This window comes from Mixophyes fleayi, chromosome 4, assembly GCF_038048845.1.
Source record: "Mixophyes fleayi isolate aMixFle1 chromosome 4, aMixFle1.hap1, whole genome shotgun sequence".
NCBI lineage: Eukaryota > Metazoa > Chordata > Amphibia > Anura > Limnodynastidae > Mixophyes > Mixophyes fleayi.
In genome coordinates this window covers 341,888,600-341,903,158 of record NC_134405.1, presented here as the reverse complement: position 1 = coordinate 341,903,158, position 14,559 = coordinate 341,888,600, and the positions used below count along the sequence as shown (strand labels likewise).

At 43.7% G+C, this 14,559-nt stretch overlaps 2 protein-coding genes across 3 annotated transcripts in view; both read left to right on the top strand.

Moving 5' to 3' along the window:
- TRIM24 (tripartite motif containing 24) overlaps positions 1–14,554 on the top strand; it is a 47,133-nt gene extending 32,579 nt beyond the window's left edge. The window contains exons 7-19 of one of the 2 annotated variants that reach the window (XM_075210725.1): positions 774–920; positions 2,139–2,253; positions 2,911–3,185; positions 3,464–3,652; positions 4,188–4,361; positions 4,669–4,798; positions 5,167–5,233; positions 7,520–7,694; positions 8,402–8,718; positions 8,997–9,126; positions 9,209–9,283; positions 10,275–10,427; positions 10,518–14,554. In XM_075210725.1, coding sequence (XP_075066826.1) covers positions 774–920; positions 2,139–2,253; positions 2,911–3,185; positions 3,464–3,652; positions 4,188–4,361; positions 4,669–4,798; positions 5,167–5,233; positions 7,520–7,694; positions 8,402–8,718; positions 8,997–9,126; positions 9,209–9,283; positions 10,275–10,427; positions 10,518–10,715 — 2,145 coding nt within the window. In that variant the 3' untranslated portion in view covers positions 10,716–14,554. Of the gene's footprint in view, positions 1–773; positions 921–2,138; positions 2,254–2,910; positions 3,186–3,460; positions 3,653–4,187; positions 4,362–4,668; positions 4,799–5,166; positions 5,234–7,519; positions 7,695–8,401; positions 8,719–8,996; positions 9,127–9,208; positions 9,284–10,274; positions 10,428–10,517 lie in introns of both variants that reach the window. The other variant, XM_075210724.1, reaches the window with a different exon arrangement.
- The window catches only part of LRTM2 (leucine rich repeat transmembrane protein 2), a 733,960-nt gene that overhangs the window by 184,780 nt on the left and 534,621 nt on the right, over positions 1–14,559 (top strand). The gene's annotated exons all lie outside the window — the stretch shown is intronic.

Genomic DNA, 14,559 nt, shown 5'->3' with positions numbered 1-14,559 from the left:
TGTTATATTGTGATAATTGTACTTTAATCATAGAAGGGAGCTGGACGCTACAGAACGCCTTTATTTAATGCACCGCCAAACAAATCGCACTTCTGTCAAACAATAGCATAGATTGTCTACATAAGATTTAGCCGTAGTGCTCCTGTTGTTGTAGGAAACGTCGCTAAACCTGTAGAAATCCATCCCCTAATATCCTCCTCCTAGTAATGGACATCAGCCAAGGAATCTGCCATTGTCACCCACCATTTAGTCTGTTTACACCAGGGCCTCACAGATTCAGGAGTCAGTTACTGCTGGCAGCAAAGTCTTTTTTTTTATAATGAATACACCTGTTCCCTTTATATGATTACTGCTTCCTAAGCGAACTAGCTCCTGAGTTCTTTATTATTTTATCCAATCACAGTTAGTGTTAATCCAGCCAGGGTAATACTTTGACTGCATTGGATCCAACAGGGAATGTGGCTTAGGTAAGTAAGTCAGTCATCCCCTTCTCTCCTCCCATAGTAGGAGTCCAGATCAAGAACTACACAGCAGCTCAATCCCATCCCATCTTCAGACCAAGCACCTCGGTCAGAGGAATAACGGATTTGGCGTTTATTGGCTTTGAGATGTAGATATAAATTCTCGTGACTAGACAGAGACGATTCTCTGCCGGTGATGAGCTGTGCTCCTATATCCTGCTATACATGCGGTGTTCGTGCTGTCTATCCAGGGTTTTCGGTGACGGAGAATGTAGCAGTAGTGCCACGTTGACGTTCTGTCTCCTCTCGCAGGCTCTGGCCAAGGATCGCCGGATGAAACTCTTAAAGCAGCAGAGCGAGGTGGACGGCTTCTCCAAGCAGCTGGAGCACGTGGTATATTTCTCCAAGTGGGCGGTCTCCAGCGGCAGCAGCACCGCGTTACTGTACAGCAAACGTCTGGTAGGTCGCAGTATCCTCCGCTTCCTTAACCGCAAACTAATGGAATTGTACTTCCAAGCAACGCTGCTTTGTGAGTTCTCAGGGGTGTGTGGTGCAACAGGGAAACGTGGGAACAATAGGAAATATGTTAGTGTTTTGGGTGAAATTGGGCACATAAGTTCTGTTACACATCACTTTTGTATTTGTCACCTGTTATGGGAACTACAGGTAATAGTCTTCCTGCTAGACGGGCGCACCCTGGATACCTTTAATGTATCGCTGCTACATAACAGCCCCCCAGTGCCCACTGGTACTGAGTGTCCACATTCTTAGCTCTGCGGAGTAGGAGCAGCAATTGGCACTTTTGCTGCTTTGATCTCATCCACCTGGGTCCTCCCATCAAGTTGTTGTTGTTTGTTTCTTTGCTGCTTGTGGTGCGTAAGGTAGAGGGACTTTATCTACTGTATTTAAGATGGGATTTTGAATTAACCCCTAGTACACTGTCATGAGGTTCAGGGAGTTTGTACGACAGCCGGATTCATTTCTAGGTCATGATTCCGCTTTTGTCTCTATGGCCTAGAAAAAAATCCATTTATAAACTTGGCTCCAGAAATTCCCAGATCTTTGTAGATTGTAATTGCTTTCTGCACCTGATTGTTGTTTCTGGGCCGTGCAGCAAACCTCAGACCCCCAGTATCTGTCGGTGATATACACATTGTCTGCACTGATTGTCTGTAATTCAGGCCAGACATGCAGATTAGGGAAAAAATGTGTGTGTATTTATGTGTGTGTGTGTATATTTAACAAGATTTCAGGTTTGCCTCATATACTTAGTCTTTCTAAAATAGCATAATCCTAAACTTCAGTATAAAGCATTTTTCGACTTTTGGGACAATAAGGTCACTTAAAAAAAATGAAAAGTAAAAATAAATATATAATTTCTATCAACTGCACTATGACATTATTTGCGGTTCGTCTCACAGTCCTGACATTGAACCTGACCTGTCTGATGATGGGGTTGTGTGAGTAGAGGAGCAATCAGAAATCACAATTGGAGATTGCAGCTTTTGATTGGTCCTCCTGCACACACCCATTCCTGCAGCCAGTTTGATGTGGGGAACGGAAGTGTCAGTCAGGTTATAATGTAGCCTTAATGTCGGCGTGTTACAATGCGTTTCGCTCTTTCTACATGGTATAGTAAATGTTTGGGGTTTTCTCCTTTTCCCTTTCCTGTCTCAGATTACCTACCGCCTGCGGCATCTGCTCCGCGCTCGCTGGGATGTGACACCTGTAACCAATAACGTTCAGTTTATGTGTGATGCAAATTCATGGGCCCAGAATATCTTCAATCTAGGTAACGGTTCCTCTAAGTATGCGGCTGTTTAAACCTTCACTTGTTCTGTCCTCATTGTAACCTGTTCTGTAAACTAACACAATACAAGTTACTATACAGGCATTGTAGTTTTAGTGACTGTCAGGTTTGTTAAAGGACCAGTAAAATGAAGAATAAAATGACCAGCACATATGAAGTTATTCTAGAGCAGGTCTGTGAAACTACAAGCCCCAGCATGCTTTGCCATCAGATAACCAGTCAATAGCTTGCAAGGTATGCTGGGACTTAGTTTCACAGCACCTGGAGAGCCACAGGTCGACCAGGCCTGATCTAGAGGGGCGTCTGATCAGCACAATCTGGCCCCATAGTGAAGGGAGACCCCAGACCTATCGCTTGGACTGCAGCCGGTGCACTCAGTACAATGATCCTTCTTTGCAAACGGCTGTGATGTAAAACCTGTGTGACTGCGCGTCCGTACATAGCAGACGGGGAAACACTATTCCTCAGAGACTCTCTATGCTCGTTCTCGGATGAAACACATTTTATTTTTATTAGAAAATTCCCTGTACTGGGCCTTTTAATTGTGATAATTTTTCCACGTGTAATGACGTATAATTGCATATTTACTAGTAAATGATTAGTGTTAATGGAGGTTGTTGCTCCGTCTCCCCGGTACAGGATCTCTGGTGATTGAAGAGGGGGACCCTGCTCAGCAAACGACTCCTGTGGAGGCTCAGAATTCTCAGGGGACCCCACCCGGCAATCAGCTCCCCAAATTCCCCTCACAGATCAGCCTGGCCCAGCTCCGTATCCAGCACATGCACCAGCAGCTCTTAGCGCAGCGGCAGCAGGCACAGCAACGGCCAAATGCCAACGTCCCACCACAGCCCATGGGCATGGGTAACCCCAGAGTCCAGGGACCGTTGCAGCACCAGCCTCAAGCTGGCAATCAGGTAAGAAGCTAATAAGTGGAAGCATTTGTTTTGCTGGATACTAAAAGACGACCACTGTCTGGATCTGTCAACTTGGATACAACCCCTCCTCTACAATTGGGGAGACAGCCCCCCGAAATGTATCCCTTTATCGATTCCCTCAAATGTATTTCGATAATAACCCTACGTCCTGCTCCATGCACTCTGCTCCTTGAGCAGCGGAATTATTGGATATTAAGGATTCACCTCCAGTCACTCTTCAGCAATATAGAATAATTTGTGTGCATCTCCTCCAGCAGGCCCAGCGGTTCGTGAATGTTCAGACCATGAACCCGAGAGCCAACGGCATGCTGATGGCCGGCCAGCCGGTGCGCTACCAGCACAACGTGCAGAGTGCCCAGGAGCTTCACATGCAGAACGTACCCAGAAGACCGATGGGGCCCAGTCCTGTGCGTGTGGCGTACATGGCACAGCATGCTATGAAACAGGTGTGGTGCAATTGTTCTATATTAATACCAGCTATATGCCCTTCAAAGCACCCGCTCCTGTGTGTAAGCCACCTAAGAGAAAAGATTGACGAGGTTTGATTTTCATGAGATGGTTTGGCTGAAAGATATTCTGATGTCACCTGTTAGTCCATTCCTATTAGGCCGCTCATCCATTAGCTCATCCAATGCTGCGCTGTTACTTTATGTATCGCAGTTAGTGTAGAGTAATTAGTTACCCAAATTAGTGTAATAGACCTACAGTAAACCACACAAGGCTACGTTCTTATATAAAATGACGTTAGTATCTCTAGACATAGTGCTGTTTGCATGAGGCCGTTCTGTTCAGGATTTGTCATTACATAGAAGTTTCTCTTAAATGCGGAAACTGGTTGGTGTTTGTGCGTAATAACGGGTTGTCATGTCCCTTTCACCCGTTTCCTGTCATGTCTGTTAAGCTCTGTTGATCACATATAAAGATTAAGAACTTTCATTTTATGCTCTAACGTTTTGTTATATTTTTTTTTTGGTCCCAAAGTGGCAGGGCACGGCAAACCAATCTATGGCCAACACCTCTGCCAGCGCCACCTCCACTCCGTCCAGTCCCACCATTACTAGCGTGGCAGGCAGTGATGGGAAGGGCCTTTCTTCACCCGTTATTGACCTGGTATCGTCAGCAGCCAACTCCTTCAACCTCCCTCCCCTGCCTGATGTAAGTGTGTGATCCTGGCCTCGTTGTGAATGTTTTTACAAGTTATGGTCGTCCATTGTGTAGAATAGTTTTAGAAGCATAGAAGGTTCAGGAAGTTGTTACACAATATGGAGTATATTCCAGTTTTAATGATACATTTATCAGGTGTAGGGGGCCACAACTGGCCGATGGACAATTCTATTGGTCTCCTTGACCCCTGTCTGACTAGTCCGACTGACGGTTGATAAAAGCTGTACACAGTCATAGTCTAATGACCTACATTGTAAACTTGACCCATTAACATGCGGTTGACTGATTTCTCTTCCAGATCGATAGCACCGATAATGTTATGATGGATAAGATGATGCGGAAAGATGGGGGCATGGACAACCACCACCAGAGGATAACGTCCCACCGTACAGTCCAATCCCCCAACTCCTCCGTGCCCTCTCCCTTAGGTACACAACCACTTTGTCTCAGTTTGATTTGTGTTGTTTCTTGCTCTGTCCGGAGCTCAGGGACAGGTGCGGACGATTCTTGACCCGGTCAGTAAGCGTCTCTTGAATTGTCTTCCAGGGTTGGTGTGATTAGGTATATTACACAAACACATGGTTATGATAAATACTACATTACCCAGCCATATCCTTATGATTCCGTAAGCTGGCTGTTAGATATGTACCTCCTGTACAGTAAGAAGTGATAGAGATATTTTATAACATTTATTCTATCCATTCTGGCCCCCATGGTCCATTGTGCTGTGTAATAATTGCCCCCCTGTATAAATCGCATGACCTGCGTCTCACCCGGATCATTTCTACTAATACAGGGTCCATGGCGGGCGTTCATCATCCAATCCGTACCTCGAGCGCGTCCAGCGTGGGCAGCCGGGAAAGGTAACCACTTATGTGCCAGAATAATTACCTTTTGTTCTTCAGTGTAATAAAATATATAAATAAGTATCTCGGCATTCTAAATGCCTCACAGTAGTTCTACACACAGATATATCTAACACGGTACATTACTTCATTGGAGATGCTCGATATTGTATGTATGTTTGTTAGCAAGCGGAGCACTGGTTTATCAACATGAGTTGATTATAGCTTTCTCCTCTTGCAGTCAGGGGGCGGGACACAGACATTGGGCATTATCATCCACCTCTAGGGGGCAGTACACTGCAAGAATAGACTCCTCCTCTCGCCTATAACCCAGAGTGGGCCCCGCCTCTTGCTCACCCTATGGGCCAGATTTGCCGCCTCCCTCTACTGGCAGGGAGGAGCCAAGTGCATCTTTCTATCACGATACGTTCATGGGCCTTTACTCAGTCTGTATCTAACCTTTTCGAGAAACCACTCCCAAGTCCTCATCTAGACGACATACCAGTGAAGGCTCAGTCCAAGACCTCTTGCTCCAACGGATCATTTTTCTCCTATCTATCCATGCTCGACTCTCACGCTCTGCATGGTGTGTGTGGTGGTCTCCACAGTGGATGCAGTCCCCTATGCATAGTTCAACATAAGTCTTCAAGACAAGTTCCTAGAGCAGATATCTCTGCCACCTTGGAAGCCCCATCCAACTAATCTTGCAAGGTGATGGTCTATCTGGCATGGTGGATTGGACCATTTCCATCTGTTGGTAAAGGCCCATTGTTGCTCTTCGTCTGGCTTGTTTTCTCGATTAAACTCCAGCCTCTGGGGTGGGGGGAAGGGGGGTAGTTCTACGCATTGGGGTCCAGCAAACATGGAACACATTCTTTTCGGGAGCTCTGGGCCCATGGTTGTCTTGGGGTACATTTGGACAAGGTGTCTGCAGTGCATTATCGGAGTCCTCAGGACACTTGCAGGTCCGTGAAGAACTTCAGTTGGAGCTAATAATAGACATGTTCTGCGCACATTCAATTCCCCTCTTTCTCCTTGATTCTGAGGGTCCTGCAAGGTTCTCCATTTAAACCCCTGTGGTCACTTCCCACTTTTTTTTTTTTTTTTGTTTCTTTGCACCTGGTTTTTCTTCTGGCCAATTCATCTAGGCACGTCTCTTAGCTGGCACCTCTCCCATCTATCCATATCACTTTTCACAATCATAAGGTAGTCCTTCGTCCAGTTCTGCCACCTCCTTCCATAGATGGTCATTGGTTTTCACATCAACCAGGATCAGGATTTTCTTGTCCAATACCTGTTGTGCTTCACACACTGGATGCAGATCTTCCTGTCCAGGACTCGGACTGTGTCGTCTTCACCCACAGTGATGGAGCGTTGGCTTTCCTCTATATATATATATATATATATATATATCTATATCAATTTTGTGGGTTTGTCATAACTGTAGTACATGTTCCCTTTAGAATTTCAGCGCACTCACAAAGGCTGTTGGTCCCTCCTGTGTAGTGTGATATGGGGCATCAGGTCGGCAGGTCATCCTTGTATACCTTGTAGGTTTTGCAGGGTGGCTTTTGTGCCTTGGCAGAGTTAGTCTTTGGAGAGAAGGTCCAGGTGCTGATTCATTCTTAGACATACCATCCCCGCCATAGAGGGAGGCTTCGGGACATCCCACCATCTGGTCTACCCAACTGCAAGGAGGAGAAAAGGGGATTTATATATTTTTCTTCCTGTAAAGTCCCTTTTTTCGAGGACACAGACAAGCTAATCCAGGAATGTTCTGTTCTACTGTGTTACTCTTACTGTTCTTGTCTCCTTGTTGGACTAGTGCAAAACCTAGAGGGTCCATGAGGGTTAATAGAGTAGAGCAATCAGTGTCTGCAAACAGCCTTGGAGAATGTGATTTAACAATAAGTACACAGTATTTCAAAAGTTGATGATCTTCTAAAATGCAGTGACCTGTCTACCTATGTCATTGTGTGCACCTTCAATGATGTGAGGAGAGGAATGGAGGCATCAGGAAGCCACAGACTGAGAGTTATATAGTGGAAGGAGCAGGGCAGTCAGCACGTAGAGTAGTGATACAAGGGTCCTGTGAAACTGATGAAGGAATAATGTGTTGTCAAACACCTATATGAAATAGGTGTAAGTTTGTAACATCCTTGTTGCCATATAGTCCTAAAAGACTACATATGACTTTGCAGGGCTTAGAATGGATATACAATTTACAAGGCAGAGATGCTGTATAGAGTGGGCCAAGACTTCCAGGTCTGCTCGATGGATACTAATCTAATCTTCCCTCTTCAGTTCTGGATCTTCCAGCAAACCCAGCGGAGGAGCGGACTCCACACACAGAATACCGGTTGTCCGACTGGAGCCCATAAGGATCAAACCAGAGAACAGTTCCGAGAGTGAAACGTTTGAATATCCTGTTGTGGTTGTAAAGCAAGGGAACCGGCGTCAACAGCAGCGCCCTCGCAACGTAAGAGCGCTCATAAACGTGCATCCTGACGCCCCATGTTTAATGGCGGTGGTGTGTTCCAGTCACATGTGAGTGCTGCACGGTGGCTCAGTGGTTAGCACTTCTGCCTCACCACACTGGGGTCATGAGTTCAATTCCCGACCATGTCCTTATCTGTGAGGAGTTTGTATATTCTCCCCGTGTTTGCGTGGGTTTCCTCCGGGTGCTCCGGTTTCCTCCCACACCCCAAAAAACATACTAGTGGGTTAATTGGCTGCTAACAAATTGACCCAAGTCTGTGTGTGTGTTCGGTAACTTAGATTGTAAGCTCCAATGGGGCAGGGACTGATTGTGAGTGAGTTCTCTGTACAGCGCTGTGGAATTAGTGGCGCTATATAAATAGCTGATGATGTGAGGAGGGAAGGGAGACAGCAGGAAGCCTTTAATGACCGGGGTTTGGGATGTGGTCTTGCCTGGAATGGCGAGGGAATTTGTATGTCTGGGCATTGTCTGTATCTGTAGATTATTACTGTCTTGAGAATGGTACAGCCATGTGTGGTGGGGATGGACATGGGGTAGAAAACCTGAGCCAGACTCTGCTCTGTATAGCATCACCAGACCTGTATAAAGTGATGTATGTAGTAACTGACTGGTACATTGTTCTATATTTAAATTGATGTTTGTTTTATGATTTATTTGTGTACTAATGTTTTTGGCTTTCGCTCTAGTCTGAATTCTCAGGAAGCATCTTGACATCCATGCTGCTGGATCGGAACGCCAACCGCACTTCCAAATTGGACACTGCCCCTCGAAGGGACACTCCGGATAGCACCGGTGACCGCCACGTCATGCAGGAGGGATCATACCCAGGATCAAATAGCTGGATGTCCCAGGGCCACGGAAAGGAGGGTGGTGGGAAAGAGGACGACCCCAATGAAGACTGGTGCGCGGTGTGCCAGAACGGAGGAGAGCTGCTGTGCTGCGAGAAGTGTCCTAAAGTTTTCCATCTCTCCTGCCATGTGCCTACACTGATGAACTTCCCCAGGTGAGGAACAGTTTAGACACATTGGACCTTATGTTACAATGTGCGCCACAAATCGTTTTGGTTTTGCACCGGCGCATCTGTGTGGTCTGTCCGTCATGGTTCACGCTTCCTCCACTCCGCAATCAAGGTGCACACACGTTTGCGGGGAGGCGAAAAAATTTGTTAGGTGGGTGTCAAAATGAATCTCACAGACGGTAATTTTTTTTATTAGTAATTGGTTCTATAAAGCATTGTGTGGTGTAATGATGTGTTATCTTCCCCATTCACTTGGCTCGTAGTGGCGAGTGGATCTGCACCTTCTGTCGAGATCTTTCCAAACCAGAAGTGGAATACGACTGTGACGACCCGTCTGTAGCGGAGAAGAGGAAGCTGGGCGGGACTACGATGATGGCCCCCTTAGATCAGAGAGTAAGTTGGCCTGGAAGGGTCAGGTATATACAGTCACACGTGGATGAACAAGATGAATAATTGTTCTGTTTGTTGTCTGCAGAAGTGTGAAAGACTTCTATTATACCTCTTCTGTAATGAGATGAGCCTGGCCTTCCAAGACCCTGTTCCACTTACTGTAAGTACCATCTCGCCTGGCTGTGGCCCTATAACCTGGGAGCCCATCTCTTTATTCATCATCATTGTTTGTTTCAACTACTGCAGGGCTATGGGGAAAAAATTTGTATTGATCAGTTGTAACATGCTATAAAACACAGATCCTTTCATAATTCCTATTGTTCTTGGCTGTGATAGAAGCTGTTTAGATATTTATCCCCCTAACCTGTTGCTCAATTCACTAATTACAGTAAATATCGAAGCTAATTATCTAAATACTCATTAAAATGGATCACAAACCTAATTATTGGTGATGATGAAACCATCGTATATGAGCTGTCTCTGTACTTTATTATATTTTTATTAATCCCAATAATCATTTTGTAATCACTAATATGAATAGAACAAAAATCCATCGTATTAAAACACTCACATCACGGTCAGATGTGGTCATCGCCTGACCGAATTCACCGTCTATCCCGACTGGTATTTAATACATCCCAATCGGGCTTTAGCTATGAACCGTGGCATTTTATGAGTAACGTAGTCTATTTGCCCGACAAAATTGCAAACTTAAGTGTGGCAGCTTCTCTCATTCATTTCAATGTGTGTTCCAGCGTGTTTACTACATGCTGAATCCCAGTGGAGTGATACGGAAGAAACTCCGTACATTGAACAAATAAATTTGGGTAACCTGAAAGCCATATTTTCCATAAAACTCATTGTTAGGGAGGTCCGGAAACAATGTACCTACCTGGAGATTGAGGTAGGTAGTTAGCAGGAGATCAACTTTATACATCCTGTTTCCCACAAGTCTTCATCCTGGAAGTGTCTTCATTCAATATTTGTAAAAAAAAAGTCTAAAAGTTGGCTTGAACTATAGAGTAAAACTCACCCCCTTGTTAGCGGAAAAAATGGCCTGATCTGTGTATAATACAGTTAAAATTAGATTTTTTTTTTTTTTAATAGATCACAATCCTTAATAAAACATTAAACTTTCTATTACTTTCCAGGTGCCTGACTATTACAGAATAATAAAAAGGCCCATGGACCTGTCCCACATCAAGAGGAAGCTTCAGTTAAACGGATCTCCACACTACACACTGCCGGAGGAATTTATAAGCGACATCAGGTTGATCTTCAAGAACTGTTCCGAGTTCAACGAGGTGAGGCCGCGCTAAACCCAGCTCCGAACCTCTCCTTTACGTCAGCCTTGCGGTTCTTTAAAAGGGTGTATTTTGTTTCTTCTTTTACAGCCCGATTCTGAAGTGGCGAAGGCTGGTATCAAACTGGAGGCTTACTTTGAAGATCTGCTCGTTAACATCTACCGAGAAAAGAAATTCCCCAGATGTACATATAAAGATGAATTTGGAGTGAGCGAGGACTCTGAGGATGAGTTTGTGGCACCACGGAAAAAACGCTTCAAAGGGGACGAGCGTTTATTTTTCAAATGAACTGGTTTATAGGGCGACCCCCTCGTGTACATAAAATGCGTTAGTTGTTGAATAAAACTCTCTTTGGAATGGCTGTGAGCCTGTGACTCGTTGCACACCCAGGATACAGCTTAAACATGGTGCATAGCAGTACCGTTTGCCTACAGACTGACTGGATTCTGATTTGGGTGGACGTCGTTATGTCTGCGTCTCGTGTTAGAGCGCAGCGTGGAGCCGCACCTCTGGATTATTATACAGACGTCTCTCCTTATTTTAGGACCTCCTGTTAATTCTCTTCCTGCCTCTGTTCTATTTTAATATCTTTTTTTTTTTTTTTCCAACTTGTCCTAGTGATGGTGAGATGGAACCTAATCTTCTGACAATTGTAGACATATTTCAAGGTTATTATGGATGATTTTTTTGGGACAATTCTTTTCTTGATGGATTTGGTCTCTTCCGAACTCAAGTGGACGTTTGTAGCACCCTCTCTACCGACTAGTATAAAATGACCTTTTATTCATTGGAGGAGAGTTGTCTATCTTTACGTAATGTGCTAGACACCCTTTGTTACTTGTTTCCTGTTAACCTTTCACCTGTTTACCCCGGTTTTATTTTCTTCTGAAGATGGATTCACAGTATATTCACATCAGGAAATCTCCACGTTATGAAGTTCTCTCACCCGCTCTGCTTGTAGTGCTGGGTGTCTTTATTTTGCCTAATGTTCTACAGAGAAAATACATTTTCTGTTAAAAATGTTAATTTATCAACGGTCGACTTTTGTGCATTTGAGGTTTTTTTTTTCTGTTTTTAGGTTTTTAAATGTGAGCAGTGAGGCACAAATATGTATGACAAGTTGTGTTTAAGTGCTATAGTAGTACTAGTTTAATTTTATCTGGTTTTTATTTTGTGTTCTCCAATTGTTAAAAGCAAGTTGCCACCAACTCCTGGCGTGGCATACGTGGCCTCGCTTGGTCTGGGTCATCCACGTCCGGGACTGAGGATTAGAGTTCGCTGTATGTTGGGAACTGTGAACTGTTCTGTGCAGTTTGGGCAGGACGGTTTTGTCTGGTTTCATGAATTTCATACGACCACAGCAACGTTTGATTCACATAGAAACAGATTTATTTTAAATCTACACGAGAGGCTTTCATTGACTTCGTTCACTGATGAACTGTAGAGAATCTTCCTAAAGTCAGAATTATCCCCCCCTTTTGTTTTCAGTAACAAATCATTACATTATTTAATTTCGTGCCAGTGATGAACTTGTTTCCAGGTTAATAAGCTGTTTGTGGTGACCAAGGTCAACTTACATTAAAAAACAAACTCCAAAGTGTTTCCTGGGGAGATGAGCCAGTGTTATTACAGGTCTGTCATTCACTATAAAAATGTCTTTTGCTGTAGTTCGGAGCCTAATTTAACGTTTTCCTTTTAAAAATACAAATATCAGTGTTCAGGTTTGTTTCTGTGTTTCCGGAAGATGAGTGGAATCGGCCATTGAGCAGCCGGGCTGTTGTACGTGTGATATACGTGTTGCAGGTTGTAACCTGTGTAGATTGGAGAGTCTGTGTCGGGATTGTGTCATTTAGAGCAGCGATGGGCAACACATCACACCCCAGTCTCTAACCTAAAGGGCAGCACATTACCCTTAGTTGCAGTAATAAGTTAAAACAATAGATTTAATCTAAGAAATAATCCCATGTGTGATTTGAATAAACCACAGTTGTGCTCTCACCACACGTTGGATCCCTCACAATCTTCACTCTCCCAAAACATCTCTAATGCACCTTTTAGAGTGACCATTTACCCACAAATGTGTCTCAGGCCCCCATCTTTCTCTTAAACTCCCGCCAGACTCCCCATTCACTTATTTAATAGGGGCTGGCTCCATGGGTGAAGCTGTTTGAGGCATAAAGATGAGCATACGAGCTGGGACTTGCGAGGAATAAAAGGAGAGGCGAGTGAAGGCTGGGCCTGTGTCCTATCAATGAGCTTTAGAGTGAAGTGTCAATTTATTTCCATTCAATCTTAAGTCGCAGACAGAGTAACCTACTGATGTAGTTTCATGATCTCACTGCAACGTATCCCTTTGTAAAGCAAACCATGGTTATAGCAGATACTTGCTGGCTATATCGTGTTTGGCACCTCTAAAGTGCAGGGCAGACACTTCAGTATTACGGCTATGCCAAATCAGGGCACACAGAGGCTGTATGTTGTACTGGTATTAATAGCTGAAGACGGCAAGCTATATAGGTTTCACCATGCAGTGCACAGCATTAAAAAGAGCACCACAAATATTTTTCAATTTGCAATCGCAATTGATAAGATTTGTAGATGATTGATTTCTTTTGTTGCATTATGGTTGAAATACAGCTCTTTTACATGCTGTTTAAACCTCTGCTCATTTGAAGCTACAAATGCGACAGACTGGTGTGACGGGAATATGCTGCTACTTATTGGTTACAACAGTCCTTGGTATACAGCCAGGTGTTGTGTTACTATTCAGACTGCAATATAATTAGCTTCAAACCATCTGCAAGTTTTGAATACTGTATTTCAGCCTCAAGGCAGCAGCAAATCTACAACTTGGTGATGGGGTTAACTGTAGCAAGAAAAAAATAGTTAATTAAACTCATCTAGCGCCTCCAGTTAAAGACATTCATATTAAAGTATTGCCAGTTAAAGAACTCTTTACTGTGGTTTAAAACAGTATTTTGTGACATTTGACCTGGCCTGAAATAAAATTGTTTTGGCATGTTTATGGCTCTGTGGGAAGATTTTCACATTTCTTATGGCCATAATTACATTAGTAGTTCTGTGTAGTTAAATATCTATGTATTGAGGGCATTTTTCCATTTGTAATTGTCTTTACAATTGAGATATTTAGAGATGGATGATTGATAATGTTTATTGTAAGGAAAAAGTGTTGGTCCCAGCATTCAGTAGACTGCCGTCTTTTGTGTTGGTCTCCATGCCCTGATCTCCTTTAAGAGCCCCCCCAGTCTCTATACACAACAGCTTTGGACATGGCCTATTGGCGAAGGTATGATGACATTGGGGGCGAGTATAACAGAGGTTAGGTCGTAACTAGGGTCCGGAAGGCCACTTTTGACAGCAAACAGTCAACACCTTGCTCACAACCTGCAGGAAGTGATAATGACACAGCAATGTGAGGTTATAATTTACTGACTCGTGCCTATTTTCTGTTAAAATACTGTGTATATTATCACGGCTACCCTGTTGTAATGTGTCCTGCATAGTGTCTGCAATATTTACTGAAAAATGTCTAGAAGACATAGACTGTAGCCCAAAGACTGGGAACAACTATAACCTTAATCTATTTATTGTTTCATACAACAAGGCTGCAAATGATTCTGGAGAGTGGTCCGAAGCTGGACAATATTCTCTTTCAGCACTCAGCAGCAGGACATGTCTTATGGATCTCCTGGCGTGAGCCAGATATATTTACGTGTGCTTCCCCGAGGAGACCTATAGGACCTGTCCTGCTGCTGTGAATAATTCTTTAGAATACATTATAAATATTGGACTACCTGGATTTGAATTGTGGAAGCCAAATTGCTTTACAGAAAACATCTGAACAGCTTGGAAGAAATTTGTTCATTTTACCCCGGACATTTACATGTTCTGAGATTCCCCTTCCTATTAATTTATTCTCTGGCTCATTTGCCTTAAGACTTTTACATTTGATTTAATGAAATATTCAGTGACCGGTTTATTTGTTCTCATTGATGGCTCCTTAGACCTGGTTTTTCCCCCAATTACTTTTGCTGTAATGTTTTACGCAAATTGTTAGGAAAAAAAAAAAAGAATTCATTTGTCTATTACAGAAGAAATTCTTAAAATATTG